Source organism: Schistocerca americana, chromosome 2, assembly GCF_021461395.2.
Source record: "Schistocerca americana isolate TAMUIC-IGC-003095 chromosome 2, iqSchAmer2.1, whole genome shotgun sequence".
Taxonomy (NCBI): Eukaryota; Metazoa; Arthropoda; class Insecta; order Orthoptera; family Acrididae; genus Schistocerca; species Schistocerca americana.
In genome coordinates, this window is record NC_060120.1 from 451,154,577 (window position 1) to 451,176,732 (window position 22,156).

General features: G+C 37.4%; 1 protein-coding gene across 1 annotated transcript in view; it reads right to left on the reverse strand.

The window, feature by feature from the left end:
• Window positions 1–491: 491 nt before the first annotated feature.
• Window positions 492–22,156, reverse strand: part of LOC124595764 (sialin-like) — a 111,897-nt gene continuing 90,232 nt past the window's right edge. Inside the window, exons 9-10 of the mRNA XM_047134645.1 lie at window positions 19,763–19,848; window positions 492–2,097 (exon numbers count right to left, since the gene is read on the reverse strand). Coding sequence (XP_046990601.1) covers window positions 1,867–2,097; window positions 19,763–19,848 — 317 coding nt within the window. The 3' untranslated portion in view covers window positions 492–1,866. The remainder of the gene's footprint in view (window positions 2,098–19,762; window positions 19,849–22,156) is intronic.

Sequence of the window (22,156 nt, forward strand, 5' to 3'; positions counted from 1 at the left end):
TTCATTCCCTTATGTAGGTCATTGTATTATCAAATGCTAATCTGTTTAATTACATATATACTTGCTGTCTAAGAAGAATGCAGACAGTTTGTCTTTTTCACCATGACATGAAAGAGCATTTATTTTTAGCAGTTAGTCTTTAATGTACAGCATAATGAAGCAATTGGTGTAGAACTGTGCCAAGAATTGTTTTAGGCTTTTAAAATAAATGAAGCTGTGAGTGTTTTGGATGAAATAACATAGTGACATACTGTTCTGATTATAGCTGTAACTCTCTGTTCTTTATTTTTATCTAATTGGAGTTTCACATTTTGATACAAGATAGCACTAATCAGAATTCTGTGATTTTACTGAATCTGTGTGTTATTATGTACAAGTATGTATAGTAGTACATTTTTCTAAGATCCTTAGGTAGTGTTTGATGTAGAGTCAGCACATGCATGCGTGCACGCACCCACCCTCCCTGCGACCCACCCATCTATCCACGCACCCACTTGCACATCCCCACATGTATAAAAACACACACACACACCTGTTTGCTAGCACATTATGGTACCATTACGGTATGTGAAAGTGCCACTTTGGCTTCTAGCACATCAAACAGAATCCTGCACTCTGTTAAATAACTATTCTACATCTACAATAGTAAAGATAAAAAATTGTAGTAAGGATGAAAACTTCAATGACTTTGAATGCTCGCAAGGTTAAGTGAAGTCTCTTCAGTTAGGGAAATGGGAATGCGAGAGATGTAGGTGCAGTCAATTGACAAATCTGATATAATTTTGATTCACTAACATCAGCAACACAAGTAACTTCTTACTCCACTGAAAGTCAACTGTTCTGCAAGTCAGTCATCAGCAAAAAAAATTTGACTGCCAATTTTCACTTAAAACTGGTAAAATACATCAAATGCACACCAAATAGTTGAATTGAATTGAATTGAATTTTATTTGATCCTGTAAGATTACATTGTGTACAGTAAATGTACGTGTAATATAGGACATGTCAAAGTATTATGTATGTGAGGATAGAGACGACTAGACAAGTAAAGAAGACCATCTATTCAGGTTATGGCAGAGACATTTCTCAAATGTTGCTCCATCATTATCAGCAAAAGTATTTCCTATAAGAAAATGTGCGCCTGTATTAAAAGTAAAAATGCTAAGAATCAAGCTGTATGTGGAATTACTCTGATGCTGCACTCCTCATTTCACAAATTTATGGTAGAAAAGCCTTTAAGGGTTTATAATAGGCAGAAATCTGTTTACAAACAAGCATTAGCCCCTCAAACAAATAGAAAGTTATGAAGAAGCTGTTGGAAGTGTTTGATTTTGACACTCTGCAATAAACAAAACATTCAGCATTGTGTGCTACACATGCTTCATGGGTATGCTGCCCTATTTATTGTACCTTTCATTATGCTAGGCATGAAAGGGTTAGGATAAAATACATGCACACAATCACAGTACAGAAAATTTATGTTACTAACAATAAACTGATAATTATCTGTATTGAGAGCCATTAATAAGGACATGTATTTATCCATATAACAAAGAACTAAGCACTGTAGGAACATGGGTATCTTACACCATTAAAACTGAATGAGTATGACACATTGAACACTAACAAACAAACAATACTGATGCATTTTACACATGATTATTGTAAGCACCTAAACATTACAGAGGATACAAAACAAAACATTGTCCTCAAAAAAGGAAATATTTGCTGTCTTGTGCTCATGGATATAGTACATTAATGCACAGTGCAGAAAACTGGCATGCTACAATATAATTACCACAGGTTACAGTTTCAATACTGAAAAACAGTCCTCAGTTTTTCACGGAATTGTTATAGATCAAATGTTCAGTCAACAATTAAACTAGCTTTCCTTTCTTTCACAATAACATTTACATCATTTATTGGATTCCCTTTCTCATCATACTGATTGTCAAGGTTTTTCAGCTCAGCTCCTTCTGTCTCAGGTGTGTTCCATGGCTGAAGTGTAGCATCAGTAAGGAAAAGGGCAAGGACTCCAGCTATCATCAAGATTATTGCAATCAGCAGCCACACCTTCTGCCACTGACCAAATGTTTGCTACAATACATAAAAATACATTTTCTCATTACAACACTGAATATTAAAGAATAATGCTTAAAATATATACCTGTATACCAATCAGGCTTTCTACATCATCTTCACATGAAGATTAAGACAATTACAAGAACTGAAAACAAAAATTTCTTCTTTTTCTGACAGTGAGAAAATGTAAGGAAAGGAAGGACGAATTGGAAATTGATATATGAGACACTCAAATAGGAAGTTAAAGAGATGTAGTGAATGCACAGAAAGGAGCACTTACACTGGTATGATAGAAATAGAAAAAGCAATGGTATTAATTACCTTAGGACAAGACAAATTGTGGTTGCAGGTATTTTAGAAATAGGTATCACATGGGTAGTCTTGATTCAGTATTAGTAGTAATTTCACAGGTGTGAAAAGTATTGAGAAAAAAATAAAAGGAAATTCAGAATCAAATTTCAGATATTCAGGCTGAAGTCACAATAGAAAAGACAAGACAGAAATGAATGTAAAGTCTGTTACAGGCTTGACAGGATGTCAAAGAAATGTGTAGGAAATAGCAATATTCAAAATTTTGAAGTTAATAGTTTCTCTCTATGACTTAGTATATCACATATATGCAAAATATCCTTTTTGCTATTTAATTTCTGGAAAATAAATATGTTTTGTGCTCTTCATAGTGAGTAGCCACCTGTGAGTTTTATCAGAGTTCCTATATTTATTGGCCCCACTTCTTCTTACCTGCCATAAAATACTTTGGTGATATCATATCTAACATGACATAACAAAATAGTTATACCAGAGTGAAAATTATGTTTTTAAAAATGAGCTGACAATCTCCCTAGACCAATGAGTGTGTTGTTTACTCGTAAGATTTTCCAATTACTTAATGAATAAAATGTACAAAAATCCAAGTGGCACTAAATAATCAATAGAAGTAGCGTATAATGTTAAAGATATCTGTCTTTAATTAACTCCTGTATATGTATGCAAAAATTGCTAGTACTGCTTCTAACTAACTTATCTTGTCATATTTTGATCCTAATGTATAATGCTTCATTTTGTATTCTTGAGCAGGATAATAACAGTTTATAACAAAATTGTTTTGATATTTTGTGGAAACCACTGATCTCTTGAAATGTATTTTTGCTCTGTGCCACATTACTTAAGCTAATGGATGTAAGTGCCATCTGTTACAGACAAAACAAGGCTATCATCAATACATATTTTCATTTCATTTCATTTCATTTCATTTTATTATCTTCCTGTATATCATTACATGATGTAGAAATTGTCACAACAAAGTTATCATACTAGTACAAGTACTACAGACATAATAATAGAATATCACTTTCAAGGCATTTTTTAAAAGTACAAGTTTAGACATAGAAATTAAAATTTTTGGCAATAAATTTACACACAATGAAAGTACTCATCTACATCATAGAAAGTTTTGCTTAAAAGGTAATTTTTAAGTAGAGTCTTAAATTTTACTTCATCTATTATTGCCTTCATGTACACTGGCAGAGCCTTGTAGAGTTTTATTCCAAAATAACTTACATGCTTTTGGGTTTGTGTTGTCCTTACCCTTTCTACATACAAATTCTTACTAGTTCTAGTATTATAATTATGGCAGTCCTCATTTGTACGTAGATTTTTCATACGTGCTCTTGTACACAGAATGCTTTTAAAAATATGCAGTTCGTTGAAAAGGGGCCTACAATGAGTTCTTGGAGAGTTATGTGTTATGATTCGTACAGCTCTTGAAATTTGAAGATATCTGTTAAGCTTGATTTAGTTTTACCCCAGAACACTATGCCATAAGACACGATGGACTGAAAGTAAGCAAAATACACTAGTCTAGTACAGTCTGTACTGCATACTCTAGATAATATCCTCAATGCAAAACATGCCGAATTGAGCCTGTGGGATAAGTACTTGAGATGGTCTTTCCAGCTTAAGTTTTAATCAATGTGCATGCCCAAAAACTTTGTGGATTGTACACTCTCTATCTTCTGATCCATTAGTTTTAACTGGAGGTCCATATCTTGAGTTGCTTTGCCATACTGTATATAATTTGTTTTACTTAGATTAAGTGTTAACTCATTAGCATTAAACCAATGTTGAATATATTTCAGGACTATATCAGTTGTGGTGGTCAATGAATTTTTATCATCACTTATAATTATGCTAGTGTCATCTGCGAACAACATTATTTTGGTAGAAATATTAGGATTTTTTATGTCATTTATATAAAGCAAGAATAATAAGGGACCGAGAACACTGCCCTGTGGGGCACCTATTTCCAATTTCTTTGCATCTGAGACCCACTTGATTTTCTGATTTTTATGCTCTGCGATGATTTCTACCACCTGAGTTCTATCTTGAAGGTAAGATTCAAACCACTGCTTCACAACTCCCCTTACACCTATTGCCTCCATCTTGTTTAACAGAATTTTGTGATTTACTGTATCAAAAGCTTTAGATAAATCTAAGTTAATTCCCACTACACATTTTTTAGTGTCGAGACTCCTGACAATCTCTTTGGTATAGGCATGGATAGCTGATTCTGTGCTGTGGCCTGAGCGAAAGCCATGTTGATTGCATTTTAGAAGTTTGTGAGCATCTAAGTAATTTATGAGTCTGGTTTTCATTAATTTCTCTAGAATTTTTGAAAATGATTGGAGAAGGGATATTGAGTTCACAGGTCTTAATTTTTTGAAAACTAAATCTGTTAAGTAACAAATTTGTGAAGTGCACTTTGTCAATATTATCCATGAAGGCAAGCAAGACAGTTTGAATCATATCTGGATTTGATACTAAAAATTTCTTAAAATTACAAAGGGGCAGAATGGCTACCCAGTACTTACATTCTAGAGGTGAAATTTTGATAGAACCAAAAGAAAAATTTCAAAACATCCTAACTCATGGAACTATTAGTTCCTTCTTCAGGGAGGAAGGAAAGATAGGATAGGAAAGATTAGAAAGCAGTGGCAAATCGCTCAGATGCCAGAACATGAGACAACCATCTATTGAGAGGGAACAACAAAGATGAGGAGGGAAATGTCAGAAAGGGTAGGAGGTTAGATATAACATACTGGTAAGCACAATACCAGCTTCAGATCAGATATGTAAAGACAAAGTGAGAAGCAAAAAGGACAGATAAAGAGAAATAAAATGAATAATTACTTAAAACTGGAAAAGAAGGTGGGAAAAAACCAAGGAAAGAGTTGCAGAGAGAGAGGACGTGAGAAGGTAAGAAGAGGAGAAGGTAATAGGAAAGAAATTGATTGAGTAAATAAATAAATATGTTGAAAAATAATAAAAAATTTGGAGAATGTTAATGGAGTTTATAAGTTCGGAGGGGGGGGGGGGGGGGGCTGTGGGAGGATCCAAATAGTCCATGTGTGTAGCAGACATTCAGGTCCTTTGAGTCATGCTACAGAGCACACTCAGAAACTGTATACTGGATGCCACCAAGATGTACAGTTCTTCTATGTCCACTCATGTACTCAGCTAGTTTTCTAGGGGTCATCAATATTTTAGGCATATTCATTACCAAGTGTGTGACTGGTTTAAGCTGTACTCAGCACTGTAAAAATCCATCAAACTTCATGTGTCCCAACATATTCTTAAAACAAAGGATCTCCAACCTATAAAAATTCTGTGAGGTTCTTCAAACCATTCTGAAAATAATTGAAGAAACAACATGGATGTAAACTGTAATCATCTCTATGCTGAACTGCTTCCAGTGGACCCACTCAGTGGCATGCATGAGGAAAAGAAAATGAACTTACAAAATTATTTCATTCACTACACTAAAAATTTCTCAATGTAACTGATGAGCTAGTCTGAAATAATGTTTATTTGTGGTTTTTAGTATCTTTTATGTTCATTTCCAATATTTGCTCATTTGAGCACCAGCATTTTTCATAATTATATGAAGTGAAAATCAGTTTCTACATTATATAGAGAAATCATACAAAATTACTACAACGGTATTTTATATTCTGAGTCTGATGATTATGTTCTTCCTGAGGAGTGTCTCACAAGAACTAATACTTTTCCTAAGAGCCCATACACATACTGTATGATAAGGTCTTTGTGCCGTTCCTTTGTCTCCTGGGTAAATTATCATGCTTTAGTTTCCTCTTGTGGTGTCACTCACTTTCCATCCTTGGTGAGGATGAATAGCTTCCTGATAAAGGCAATCAAGGAACTGAGCAGTTTGAACTTGGCAGTGAATTAAAATCCAGCCTGTTTCCAAAAATAAAATTCCTCCAATTATCATCCAAATTATCCATGAAATTGTTTTTAAATCATTATGCATGGTTTATTGAAACGACTGACTTATTAATTTTTCTCTGGTGATAAGGCAACAGTGAGTATGGTCAGACTCCATTCACTTATGATCTATGCAACTACAGTTGTCAGAACATAATCTTGACGAAAGACTCAAAAGCTCTCGAAAGAAACACTGCACTGGTGGAGAGTAAATTCCTTCTTTCAGCAAGACAAGATATCTGTCTGGAAACTTTCCTGCAACTGTAGGTTTCTCTCATTCGAGATTTCACTCTCTCTTTATCAGTTCCCTATATGAGGTGTGTTCATTCTCTATATGAGGTGTGTTCAAAAGGTATGGTGACTTTATATTTTTATGAAAAAATATTTATTTATTCATTAATATTCATGTTGTTCCCATCAAAGTAATCCCCCTCAGATACAATAGACTTGTTCCAACGCTTCTTCTAATTCTTGAAGCACTTCTCATAAGCAGTTTTTGGTACACCCTTGTGTACTTCCAGCGATGCAGTTTTTATTTTCTCAATCATTGAAAATCTTCATCTTTTCATAGGTCTCTTCAGTTTTGGGAACAGGAAAAAGTCACAGGGGGCCAAATCCGGTGAATATGGTGGCTGAGGCAGGATTGTCATGTTGTTTTTCACCAAAAAATCTCTCACAAGCAATGATGAATGAGCAGGTGCATTGTCGTGATGCAAAAGCCATGAATTGTTTTTCCACAATTCCAGACATTTTTTGCATGTTGTTTCTTATTGACTGTACATCCTTGAGGCAAAAATTAATGATGCACTGCACCACGGTAATTGAAAAAAAAAAACACTGAACAAAACTTTGATGTTTGATCGAACATGGCATCTTGGCTCTCCAGGATGCTTCCATTGGAATGATTGGGGTTTGGTTTTGACATCATAACTGTAAACCCACGTTTTGTCACCAGTTATGGCCCTTTTGAGCAAATCAGGATCATCATTGATGTCATTCAAGAGCTTCTGAGCGATGCTTATGCAGTGGTTCTTCTGATCAAAATTGAGAAATTTTGGAACAAATTACGGTGACACATGTCTTGTGCGCAAAACACCCAAAAAAATTGCATGACATGAGCTGACCCATATGCCAACATCCTTAGCTATTTCTCTTATAGTAATTCGACAGTTTTCCAAAACAATTTTCTTCACAGCTTTGACATCATCATCTGTTGTTGATGTGCTAGGATGCCCAGAGCGAGGCCCATCACTTGTGTCCTCTCAGCCATCTTGAAACAGTGTGTACCACTTGTAAACTTTTTTTTTACTTAGAGCAGACTCACCATATACCACTGTCAACATCTCAAGTGCTTTAGAGCACTTGATTCCATTTTTCACACAAAATTTGATGCAAATTCTTTGCTCCATTTTTCATAATAACAGAAAATCGCCAAGCACACTAAAACATGTTTAACCTTTCTATCTCTCAAAAACAAATGAAGTATGCTGTACACTTGAAACTGTGAACATATGTTCGGGACATGGGTGCCAACATAACAAAAAAAAGATTGATAATCGCCTGTACATTGGCCGCACAATTTGAAAAGTCACCTTCCTTTTCGAACAGTCCTCATACATTCACCTCTTCTAATATAATTATTTTATCTCCTTTTTTCATAAAATTTTCTTCAGTCTTGCAATTGTGCAATATTTTGTGAAGGAATAGACGTGTGTCACTAATATTAGATAGATCTGAGTTTTTTGTACATGTACTGTGTCATTCAGTATTTTACGCCTTCCCAGGGACTGCTCCTGTGAAAGTTTTTTGTAATTTATTGCTGATGTAAAGTAGATTAAACACTCTCCAGGAAATTTTTAAAGATCTTTGTATAACATCCCATGACTTCAAACTGCCATAGAGCATTATAGGCATGTCTGCTCAGGATTACATGTTTATCATACAGATATCAGCTATCCTGGGGTACAAACCTAGATTTTTGGGCAACTGAGATACTCGAGTATATCTCACGAGTTTCACATCTGTTCTGTTTAAAGAAAGTAAAATATTTCAGATAGATACTGGCTAGCTGAAGCATTTAGGCAGATAAGACAACTCAGTTGGCCAGATACTGGGTGCCAAAGGAAACTTATCAGGTTTTCAATTCATGTCCACAACAGAGTAGGGTAGTATAATGATTAAGTCACAAGCATCATGTTGAAGACTAGCGTGGTGGAAATTTCTGAGTAGCTATTTTAATTAAGGTTTTCCATAGCTTCCTTAATCACATCAATAAGACCATGGCTAATATCTTTCCGTACCATTGTCCAAATGATGTTATGCAAAGTTGCAATAAAAAACACAGCACTACTGTGATAAGCAATTTCTTGAACATAATTGGTTAGAATCTTGATTAGGGTCATTATCGTGAAAGAATAGTTGAAGGCCATAAGTCTGTAATTATCAGACCTTACACCAAGTCTTTTTTTTCCCTCCATAAAACAAAGACACAATTTAACAAAAGCAGTGACAGGAATTGTGACAGTTTCAAGTCACTGACCACCAAATTTAATGACTATTTCCTCACAAGTGCTGCAAACACTATCCCCAGTAATAAACTATGGAATAAGAATGCCTTAGTTTTACTGGTGCAGACACTGAATGTATCACCACCACATGTTACACACACCAAAAAATTTTGCATCACCTTGGTTCTGAGAGTTCCGGAACCTGTACAGAAAACTGGAATAGAGTTCAACGTAAACATCGTTTTCCGCCCTTTTTATCGCTCATGAAAACCACATATTGCCTGTTGTACCACCATACAGTGAGACCTTCAGAGGTCGTGGTCCAGACTGCTGTACACACCAGTACCTCTAATACCCGGTAGCACGTCCTCTTGCATTGATGCATGCCTGTATTCGTCGTGGCATACTATCCGCAAGTTCATCAAGGCACTGTTGGTCCAGATTGTCCCACTCCTCAATGGAAATTCAGCATAGATCCCTCAGAGTGGTTGGTGGGTCACATCGGGGTTCGTTTCTGTAGAACATGCTGGCCACTCTAGTCGAGCGATGTCATTATCTTGAAGGAAGTCATTCACAAGGTGTGCACAATGGGGGGAGAATTGTTGTCCATGAAGATGAATGCATCACCAATATGCTGCCGACATGGTTGCACTATCGGTTGGATAATGGTACTCACGTAACGTACAGCCGTTATGGCGCCTTCCATAACTACCAGTGGCGTATGTCGGCCCCACATAATGCCACCCCAAAACAGCAGGGAACCTCCACCTTCCTGCACTCACAGGATAGTGTGTCTAAGGTGTTCAGCCTGACCGGGTTGCCTCCAAACAGGTCTCCGAAGATTGTCTGGTTGAAGATATATGTGACACTCATCGGTGAAGAGAACGTGATGCCAATCCTGAGCCATCCATTCCCCATGTTGTTGGGCCCATCTGTACTGCACTGCATGGTATCATGATTGTGAAGATGGACCTCGCCATGGATGTTGGGAGTGAAGTTGCGCATCATGCGGCCTATTGTGCACAGTTTGAGTTGTAACACAATGTTCTGTGGCTGCACAAAAAGCATTATTCAACAGGGTGGCATTGCTGTCAGGGTTCCTCTGAGCCATAATCCATTGGTAGCGGCCGTCCACTGCAGTAGTAGCGCTTGGGTGGACTGAACGAGGCATGTCATCAACAGTTACTGTCTCTCTGTATCTCCTCCATATCCAAATAACATCGCTTTGGTTCACTCTGAGATGCCTGGACACTTCCCTTGTTGAAATCCCTTCCTGGCACAAAGTAACAATGTGGGCAGGATCAAACTGCTGTATTGACAATCCAGGCATGGTTGAACTACAGACAACATGAGCTGTGTACCTCCTTCCTATGGAATGACTGGAACTGATTGGCTGTCGGACCGCCTCCGTCTAATAGACGTTGTTCATGCATGGTTGTTTACGTCTTTGGGCAGGTTTAGTGACATCTCTGAACAGTCAAAGGGACTGTCTGTGATACAATACAGGAACTGGGTTGATGTAAAACCTTTTTTGATGTGTGTAATTTCAAAAATAAAATCACTAAGGAGATTACAAATGCATTAGGTCACTAAAAGTAGTAATTCTGCTGGCTATGATGGTATTTCTAACAGAATATTAAAATTTTGTGCCAACTTTATAGGATTACCCTTAAGCTATTTTTGTAATCAATCAATGACTCATGGCATATTACATTACAGACTCATATAAGCTCTAGTAACACCTATTTACAAAACTGGAGATAAGTAAATCACCTTTAATTACAGGCCTATATGACTCCTCTCTGTTTTTTCAAAAGCATTTGGAAAAGTGGCCTATTATAGAATACTGACTCATTTTACTAAGCAGAACTCAGTTTGGCTTTCATAAGGAGTTCTTGACACAAAAAACAGTACAAGGCCTCATGAATGAAGTGTTGACACAGCTAGACAAGAAACATTGACTTGATGGTATATTCTGTGACCTTGGCAAAGTGTTTGATTGTGTGGGTCACATAATTTGATTTAGAAAATTAAAATGTCATATCTCCTGTATAGACAGAACTTTATCTTTGTTACCAGAATCAATCTCAGGCATGAAAATAACTTCAAACTGAAGGAACATAACATGTGAGGTGCCACAGGGGTTAGTACTGGGGCCGTTCTTATTTCTAAACTACTAAATTATCTTCTAACAACTTTAAATGGCACTTTAAACACTGTAATGTTTGCTGACAACACAAATATACTAATCAAGGGTCCAAGTTCAACCCTGGCTGAAACAGTTCAGATGATTGCCGGACAGGACTGCAAGTGGTTGCAGCTAGCAAACAGTTTAAGTATTAACCTCTCTAAGACTCATATCATTCAGTTTCAACCAAACAATAATCACTTTTTAACATCATAAGTGGAAATTAATAGACATACACTGTATGAAACACAGTGTTTTGAATTCATTATAGTCCATTTGGTAATAAGTTAAAATCTAGTCAAAAGTGTGGACAAACTAATCAAGAAGCACAGTTCAGCATGTTATGGCCTTAGGAGCATCTCCCATGGTGCTTGTTGAAAGACATGAGTATTGGCTTACGTTGCATATGTTCACTCTATGTTGCCTTATGAATTTGTCTTCTGGGACTATACACCTGAAGTAAATAAAGTAACGATATTATGAAAAGGAAGGTTGCTAGATGCCATATAGCAGAGATGCTGAGTCGCAGATAGTCACAACAAAAAGACTGTCACAAATAAGCTTTCAGCCAACAAGGCCTTTGTCAAAAATAGACGACAGATGTGCATACACCTGGGGTAAGGAAAAGACTGGGGCTGGGAGGGGGAGGACAGTGAAGTGCTGCAGGGGAGTGCACAGGATTGAGGTGGAGAGAGGGTAGGGCACTAGGTGCAGTCAGGAGGTTAGACAGAGGGCAGGGGAGAAGTGGGAGGGTGAAAAAGGAGAGAAGTAAAAAGACTGGGTGGGATGGTGGAATGAGGGCTGTGTAGTGTTGCAATGGGAACAGGGAAGGGGCTGGATGGGTGAGAACAGTGACTAAAGAAAGCTGAGGCTAGGAGGGTTACGGGAACATAGGATATACTGCAGGGAGAGTTTCCACCTGCGCGATTAAGGAAAGCTGGTGTTGGTGAGAAGGATCCATATGGCAAAAAGGCTGTGAAGCAGTCACTGAAATGAAAGATGTTGTGTTGGGTGGCGTGCTCAGCAACAGGGTGGTCCCCTTGTTTCTTGGCCACAGTTTGTCAGTGGGCATTCACGCAGACAGACAGCTTGTTGGTCATTGTGCCCACATAGAATGCAGCACAGGGGTTGCAGCTTAGCTTGTAGATTAAATGACTGGTTTCACAGGTAGCCCTGCCGTCGATGGGATAGGTGATGTGTGTGACTGGACTGGAGTAGGTGGTGGTGGGAGGATGTATGGGACTGGTCTTGCATCTAGGTGTATTACAGAGATGTGAGCCATGAAATAAGGGGTTGGGAGAGGGGGTTGTGTAGGTTTGGATACGAATATTGTGTAAATTTGGTGGATGGTGGGATACCACTGTGGGAAGGGTGGGAATGATAGTGGGCAGGACATTTCTCATTTCAGGACATGATGAGAGGTAGTCGAAACCCTGATGGAGAATGTAATTCAGTTTCTCCACTCCTGAATGGTACTGAATTACAAGAGGAATGCTCCTTTGTGGCCAAACAGTGAGACTTTAGGAGGTGGCAGCAGACTGGAAAGATAAGGCATGGGTGATTTGTTTTTGTGTGAGGTTGGAAGGATAATTACGGTCTGTGAAGGCTTCAGTGAGACCCTCGGTATATTTTGAGAGGGGCTGTTTGTAGCTGCAAATTTGTTGACCATGCTGGCTAGGCTGCATGGTAGGGGCTTCTTGGTATGGAATGGGTGGTAGCTGTCAAAGTGGAGGTATTGCTAGTGGTTAGTAGGTTTGATATCGACAGAGGTGCTGATGTAACCGTCTCTGAGGTGGAGGTCAACACTGGGTTGAATAGGGCCAGGTGAAGCAAATGGGGGAGAAGCTGTTGAGGATCTGGAGGAATGTGGATAGGGTGCCCTAACCCTCGATCCAGATCACAAAGATGTCATTAGTGAATCTGAACCAGGTAATGGGTTTAGGATTTTTGGTGTTTAGGAAGGATTCCTCCAGATGGCCCATGAATAGGTTGGCATAGGATGGTGCCATGCAGGTGCCCATAGCCGTACCCCAGATTTGTTTGTAGGTAACACCTTCAAAGGAGATGTAATTGTGGGTGAGGATATAGTTGGTCATGATGACTAGGAAGGAGGTTGTTGGTATAGAATCAGTTGGGCACTGGGAAAGGTAGTGTTCAATAGCGGTAAGGCTATGGGCATTAGGGATGTTAGTGGAAAGGGAGGTGGCATCAATAGTGATGAGGTACCATGTGGTAAAGGGACAGTAACTGTGGAGAGTTGGTGGAGGTCATGGTAGGTATCTTTTATATGGGAGAGTAAGTTCTGGGCAATCGGTTGAAGGTGTTGGTATGTGAGAGCAGAGATTCTCTTAGTGGAGGCACAGTAACTGGCCACAATGGGGCATCCTGGGTGGTTGGATTTATGGACTTTAGGAAGCATGTAGAAGGTAGAAGTGCAGAGAATGATAGGGGTGAGCAGAGAGATGGACTCCACAGAGAGGTTCTGGCATGGGCCTAAGGATTTGAGGAGTTACTGGAGATCCTGCTAGATTTCTGGAATGGGGTCACCATGGTAAAGTTTGTAGGTGGATGTATCTGACAACTGGCAGAGTCCTTCTGCCAGGTAATCCTTGCAGCTCAAAATAGCAGTGGTGGAGCCTCTGTCCGTAGGTATAAGGTTCAGATCATTTTTTAGATGGTGGACTGCAGTTCTTCTGCAGATGTCAGGTTAGTTTGCATGCTGAGGGATTTGGGGAATGATGGTGAGGCAAAGTTTGAGGTTAAGAAATTCTGGAAAGTTAACCGGGGGGTGATTTGGAGGCAGTGGGGTGGATCACAGTTGGATGGAGGTGTGAACTGAGTCAGACAGGGTTCAACATTGGTCTTTGGTTGAGTCTGATTGGTACAGTTGGTGGCGAAAAAGTGTTTCCACTGTAGGGACCAGAAGAAGGAGATAAGGTCTCTACCAAATCTTGCATGATTGAATTTGGGAATGGAGCGAAAAATGAGACCTTTGGAAAGGATTGATATTTCTGTTGGGGCTAAGGCTTCTGGAGGAAAGTCTCATGACTGTGTTTCGGGTCTGTTTAGGCTCTGGATTCTGTGTGGTGGTGGGAGGGAGTTTTGGAGGGTGGGGTAAATGTAGCAAGGCTGTGAGACAATGTTTGTCGGCTATGAGGGGACGTGTGGGAAGTTTGGAGGTTGTTGTAGAAATGGTGAACAGTGGTACTCCAAAGTGGGAGCAGAAAGTGAGCAGGGTGCAGAATTTTTGAGGTGGCATTGTAAGTAAATAAAGTAAATCGTAAGTAAACAAAGTACATGAATGAAGTGTTTGTTTAGAAGAAGTGAGCAGTGAGAATATTGTGTAAAGCATTCATCTTGTAGAAGCCTTTTTTATGATCCTGTAATTCTTACACTCACTCCACAATACATTTACTCCTTAATAGTTTTTGTTGCTGATAATAAGAAATCAGTTTCAACTGAACTGTAATGTACACAGTCACAATACATGTCACAAAAATAATTTTCGTATTAACCTGCTTCCTTGTCCAGGGTTCAGAATGGAGTTGTGTACTCTGCTGGTAAGAATTATAACAACTTGATAATGCAGCTGCCCAAATCCAAAAACCAATCAAGACAAATAAAGCACAATAGCAGTGGAGTTGTGTTTTTTATCACTACTATCATCCTATAGATGTGAACTGGCTCTTGATCAGAACATGAAAAAAAGCAGGTATGGGGCATGTCAGGAAAATAAGTACCATTTCATTCCTCCATCACTTCAACACTAGTGTTACAGTTGCACACATTCACACTTGTCTCTCTGGTTCACTGTCTTTCCACTGATGCCACTACAGCCAGACTGTGTTGCGTTTACATTTGTTAGTGATCGTTCCAAATGCTTAAGACAATCTCCGAGCCAGCTTACTGTGAAGTGCATTCTGTAATACAGTCTTTGAATGCGAAACAGGTGATTAGATTAGATTAGATTTACTTTCATTCCATTTGACCCATAGTGAGGAGCTCCTCCAGGATGTAGAACATGTCAGAAAAACAATAATACATGACAAATATTTACAACTGAAACAAATAAGCTAATGTATCTTCTACAGGTCCCAAGTGGAATTATCATCATTTTTTTTAATGAACACATGTGCACTATTCTTCAATGGAGTAGTAGGAGTTGGCCACCAATAACTGCTGGCCACCAACAACTGCTTTAGACTTCTCTTAGACTGAATTTCATTGGTTGTTAAGCTTTTTAAGGCTGCTGGCTAGTTATTGAAAATGTGTGTTCCTGAATAATGCAATGCACACCTTTTAGTACAAGAGTAAGTGATTTTATTTCTGGTATTGATTCCATGAATTGAACTGTTGGTTTGAAAAAGTGATATATTTTTAATGACAAATTTCAGTAAAGAATAAATATATTGGGAAGCAGCAGTTAGTATCCCTAGTTCCCTAAACAGGCTTCTGCAGGATGTTCTTGAGTTCACTCTACATATAACTCTTATTGCTCATTTTTGTGCCTGGAAAACTGTAGCTTGGCTTCATGAATTACCCAAAAAAAAAAAAAAAAATAATAATAATAATTTAAAAAATCCCATTTGACATTGTGGAATGAAATTAAGCATAGTATGCCAACTTTTTCATTTTTATATCCCCTATGTCTAACACAATTCACATTTCAATTAGAAATTTGTTAAGATGCTTCAGCAGTTCTGTGGTGTGCTCCTGCCAGTTGAATTTATTCTATCTATCTATATCCGAATCCCACTCCAGCTACTGCCGGGTCTGAGTGCTGATGAGTCCTCTCCATTTGGCTCGGTCCTCCGACCACTTTTCTTCCTCCACTTGCTGCCAGGTCACACCTCTCCTTTCTACAGATATTCTCACTCCCATTTTCCACCGTGTTCTTGGGTGCCCTCCTGGTCTTTTCCCATCCATCTTTACTTCTTCCATAATTTTGGGGAGTCTCTGCCCATGCATCCTTTTAACGTGGCCATACCATCTTAATCTCTTTTTTTCAATTTCTTCTCTCATACTTTCTTGTTTAAGGTCCTTTCTACTCTGTACATTCCTTACTCTGTCCATTCTTGTTTTTCCCTTAACTGCTCTGAGAAATTTCATTCCCCCTGCTTGCAGTCTGCTCCAGTCCCTTTCTGTCATTGTCCATGTTTCTCCATCATAGGTGACAATAGGGAAGTAATAATTCTTATACATCAGGAGTTTTGCTTTTTATGAAACTTCCTTATTCCAAATCAGGTGTTTTATTGTTCGGTAGAAATTGCCTCCCTTCTGTAACCTCCTATTAATTTCGTTAGTTATTCTTCCATCCCTAGATATTTCACTCCCTAAATAAGTGAAACTTCCTACAACTTTGAGGAGCTCTCCATTCAAGGTAATATTTTCATTGATTCCTTTCTCTCTTCCAAATACCATTACTTCACTCTTATCTTTATTTATTTTTAATCCATATCTTTTCATTATTTCCTCCCACGCTGTAACTGTACATCTACCTCTTTATCACCCCACATTACCATATCATCTGCAAAAATCATCTTTTTGTCTTTTTCTTTTACTATATCTTTAACTGCCCTGTTCATTCCCTCCATCATAACATTAAAAAGTGCAGGAGATAGAATACTTCCTTGCTTAAGTCCTTGTCTTATTTCGAAGCATTCACAGTGCCCCAGTGGCGTTCTAATTCTACAATTGTGTCCTCTGTACATTGTCTTTATTACATTAATGTAACCATCTTCTACATCTATCTTCTTCATTTCTTCCCAGAGTCTTCCCTGTTAACTGAGTCATATGCCTTTTCTACATCTATAAAAACCATTATCATCCTTTTGTTATACTCCCAACTTTTTCCATCAATTGACGGATAGAAAATACCAGGTCGTTCGTGCTTCTTCCTTTCCTAAACCCATGCTGTTCTTACTCAGCTCCTTTTCTATCTTTTCACTTATTCAATTTAGTAAAATTCTTTCAAAAATCTTGGCTGTATGACTCATAAGGGTTATTCCTCTGTAGTTTTTACAAAGTCTTTTATTGCCTTTCTTGAAGATGGGAGCAATGTCTCCTGTTCTCCAATCGTCAGATATTGTACTATTTCTCCACATGCTTGATAGTACTCTATACAGCCACTGCATTCCCACTGGACCTGCTGCTCTTATCATGTCCACTGATACTTCATCATGTCCTGGGGCTTTCCCCCCATTCATCTTCTTCACAGCTTTTTCCATTTCTTCCCATGTAATGTGCCCTAATTCTGCTTCCCAACTTCTCTCAATTTCTCCATTCTTTGTTGTTTCCTCATGTACCTGCTCCTCAGCATTTAACAGTTTCTTAAAATGTTCTTTCCAGAGATCTTTTATATTCCCTGGATCTTCAATAATGGTACCGTCCTCTGTTTCCATCTTTACTGGTACTTCAGAAGCCTTCCTTTTATTTTTCATCATTTTATAGAACATTTTCTTATTGCTCTTCACATCTTCTTCAAGTTTTTTTTTGTAAACTCTTCCCATGCCTTTTTCTTTGCTGTTTCCACTATTTCTTTGTACTTCTTCTTTTCCTCTATATATCTCTTATGGTCTTCGTCATTTTTAGTTTTCCACCACTTTCTCCATGCTCCATTTTTTCTTCAAACTGTTTAGATTGTGGTATAATCCCACCAACTTGTCTGTCTTACTTTTCCCTTTCCAGATGTTCTACCAATACTTTTTGTGCTGAATTTATTATCAAGCTGTAATCCCAAGAATTTAACACAGTCCACTTCTTCTATCTGTTTGTCATCGTATGTTAGGCACATACTTGCGGGACACCCCTTACAAGTTCTGAACTGCATGTAGTGTGTTTTTTCAAAGTTTAGTGACAAATAATTGGCTAGGAACCAGTGGTTAATGTCCACAATTATTTTACTAGCCAATCTTTCTAAGACTACGCTTAATTTGCTACTTATTGCAATGTTCTTATCATTGGCAAACAAAACAAACTGGCATCTGGTAATGTAACTGATGAAAGGTCATTGATACAAACAAGAAAAAGTAAGGGCCATAAGATGGAACCTTGTGGGACCCCACATATAATTAGTTCCCAGTTGGATGATGCCTGATATCTTAATACATGTTTCTTTCCTTATAACACCCTTTGTTTCGTGCCAGAGATATAAGATTTGAATCATTTGCAGCACTTCTTGTTACACCATAATATTCTAATTTACTTAAAAGAATATTGTGATTTACACAGTCAAATGCCTTTGCCAGATCACAAAATATACCAGTTGCCTGCAATGTTTTGTCTAAAGAATTAAGTACATTTTCACTGTAAGTGTAGATAGCCTTCTCAATATCAGAACCCTTTAGAAACCTGAACTGTGACTTTGACAGTATGTTATTTATGATAAGATGGATATCAAGCTGATTGTACAGTACCTTTTCTAAAATTTTTGAGAATGCTGGCAAAAGTAAAATTGGATGGAATTTTGATGATCATTCTTTGCCTCCCTTCTTAAACAGTGGCTTAACTTCAGCATATTTCAACCATCCAGGAAATATTCCACTGAAATTCATTGTAAACTTTTACAGAATTATGACAGAAATGTAATGACTGCTGGAATGGTGAGAAAGTGGCTGAGGCAGTTCAATGATGGGTGAACCAATGTTCATGACGAATCATGGAATTACAATATCAGTGATGTTTTGATTCAGAAAGCGAATGAGAAATTTCATGAAAGCAGATGGTTCACAATAAGAATGCCTTGTGATGAGTTTCCACAAATTTCAAAAACTGTTTTGCATGAGATTGTCACAAATCATTCAAGTTTTTGCAAATTATGTTCCCGTTGGGTTCCAAAAATGCTTATAGGTGTCTACAAAGCAAGGGTTGGCAGTGCTTTGACATTTCTTAACCAATACAGACATGAAGGAGATGAATTCTTAAACAGAATAGTGATTGATGATGAAACTTGGATTTGACATGTCCCTCCAGAATCATGATCCTCCAAAACACAAAATTCAAAACAACATTATCAGCAAAAAAATCATGTGCACTGTGTTCTTGGACATACAGGGCATTCTGCTTGTTCAGTTCCTTCCCACGCATGAAACCGTTAATGTGGTATGATAATAAAAAATATTAAGAAAACTTTGGCATGCAGTTCAGAACAAAAGGTGTGGAATACTCAGTCAAGACATTGTGTTATTTCATGACAATGCCTGTCCCCATTCTACTGGTGCCACTTGGAACCTTATTCAACAATTAGGTTGGGAACATTTTAATCACTTGCCACGCTCTCCCATAGTCTGAAAACAACTTGTTCTTGAACTTGAAGCATGATTTTGGAGGAAGGTGCTTTGACAGCAATGGCAATGTAAAAAACGTTGTTCAGCAGTGGCTGTCTTCACTGGCGGCACCTTCCTATGAAGAGGACATAGAGGAGTTGGTTCCCCGCTGTGACCTATGTCTGAACAGTGGTGGCAACTATGCAGAAAAGTAATTTAAGAAATACTCTTTCTTGTAAAAGTAAATTTTGGTTTGAAATAAAAAAGTCTTTACGCATTTTTCCCCAAAATGATACTTACTTTCTGGACATACCTTGTATTAATGCTAAGCTCCTACTCCTTCAGCACTACTAAAGTGTTAATTTCTAATCTTCCTCTGTTTTTCTACAAGGAAACTACAGATATGTAGAAGATATTATTTGTTATAAAGTACTTACATTTTGGTACGTAAGTGTACTGACAATTATTGGTGCTAAAAATCCTGGAGTAGCACTAACCATGTTGCTCATGCCATACGTTACACCTAAAAAGCAGAGTACAGAGAAATTATAGTGCCAAATGTGACTCCATCATAAATGCAAAAATTAATCTGATTGAAATAATAAAACATAAACCTGAAATAATAAAACATAAACCAAGTTATTATAGTTGAATGTAATTACCAATATATAAGTACTTCGTCTGAAAGAGAGATAGATCTATAGATAACTATGGATGTATGTGGGAAAATATACAAAAAATTGCATGTACATGTTTTTAAGCTCTGACGAAGTAGTTCAACTTGTAAAGACTGTGTCCCTTTCTGTATGACATTACTGTTACACAAATTGCCACTCTCATGTATAGTTTGCCAGTAAAAATTTTCAACATTTTCTTTGTTTACTTTGCACTGAATTGTTACCTATCTGTAAAGTATGCAGTCTGGTAGTTCACCAAATTTTAATACTTCAGAAATGTTCAGGAAGCGAAACAAATACTAAAAATTTACAATAGCACTAAATAAGCAACCATCAGTCCGACCAGTCACAATTTATTAGAATATTCCTAAGAACACCTCTCTGTTTATGACATGAACCACGTAATTTATGAACTTCTATCCAGTGCTTTCGTCATTTCTCTTGCCATTATGCTAGATATTCCAATACTTAAGATAACTTTCAAATGATAGAGAAGCAAAGAGTCATTATTGTGTAATTTTCCAACACTCATCATTCATAAAATTGTCATTCTTCATGTGAAATATACCTCTATGCACCATATTACAAATTGTTAAATATTGATACACCAAATTCCAAATAACAAGACTCCTTGATATTATGCAGTGAACTTTTGTCACTTGCAAATTTTACTGTGTTTTATTATGACAGTCTTTACCTATGTAATGTAACAGACTGATATTCACCTATTAAACAATATGATACACATGATCAATACACATCACAAAGACCACAATTTCACTATGGAAGTAGATATGTATGATCATGTTCTAATTTTCAACTTGCACCTATCATTGTATAACAACATGAAGAGTAACAATCACAGCACAAATAAATGTAATTAAATGCAGTTTTACTAAATGCAGCAAACTAGCTTGTTTATAATGTAAACATTCTTCAATTTACTAGTCTTCATGACATAGTGGAACAGTATGTTTTGTGTAAAATGATAAAGCTGTAGCATTAGAGATACCATTATTGTAGACAATTACATTGGCAGTTTACTTTTAATGAAAACTTGCAAATTGAAATATTTGTAATTAAAAATGTTCATCTTACAAAGTTTAGCAGAGAAAAACTCTGCATTTTACAAAACTGTTTATGTAAAATATGTCTGTATAAAGTGTTGACTATGTTGCCACATGTAAATTCATTTGCACAAGTTTGTAGACATTTTAAAGCCCTAAGTCACCATGCCAACAGTTAACAATTGTGCATTTCTGTCCATGATTAAATTTTAGTTCAGTAATTAAGTAAAATCACCTACAATGGAAAATCACCAAACCTGCCTGCAGTGAAATTTGTTTAAAGAGTTATGGCAGAACTAGTTTGTTATTTACAAGTGACACACTGGGCCTTGACATCATTTGTGCATTCACTATCAATGCATAAAGTGCATGTTATAAACAGAAAATTGTCTACAGAACAGTGTATGTCTCTTTCACAGGTATCAAAATGATATTGAGATTATGAAGATTTAAGACACTCTTTCATTGAAAATGCATGCATACACAGCCACCATACCAGCAAGCTATCTGCAAATTAAACTGGAGGTTCAATGTGAGGTTCTATAGCTGACTTACCACACAGTGGCTGCTGAAAATTAGTAACCACTGACGAAAATCTGCAGCATGTTACATAGACATTCCTTCAATAGCCCAAGAAATCTGCAAGAACTGTTTCTAAGGAACTACAATTTTCCAGTAGAAGTTTAAGACATTACATCTGAAGCCATATAAGCATGCATTATTACATCCCCTAATCAATGATGATGCTGATTGAAGATATCAATTCTGTGAGTGGTATGTGTTCCGCAGTGAATAATTTCTACAATACTATCCTGTTGTATGATGTGGCAAGTCTTAAGTTAAATGAATGAGTTAACAAAGCAAATGATGTACACTGGACTTCCAAAACTCTGTGATTTGTAATTGAAGAGGAGTCAGAGTTTAGGCTGGTATATGCAGAAGCAATAGGCCCCTACTTTTGAAATTTGTGTTTGTTTGTGTTTGTTATTGTCTCTGTCAACATAACAATGCTTTCGTTTGGTAAGTAAGTTAATTGTTGGGTGTTTTCACTGGCCACCTAATTCTACTGTGACAATTCTAGCAGCTA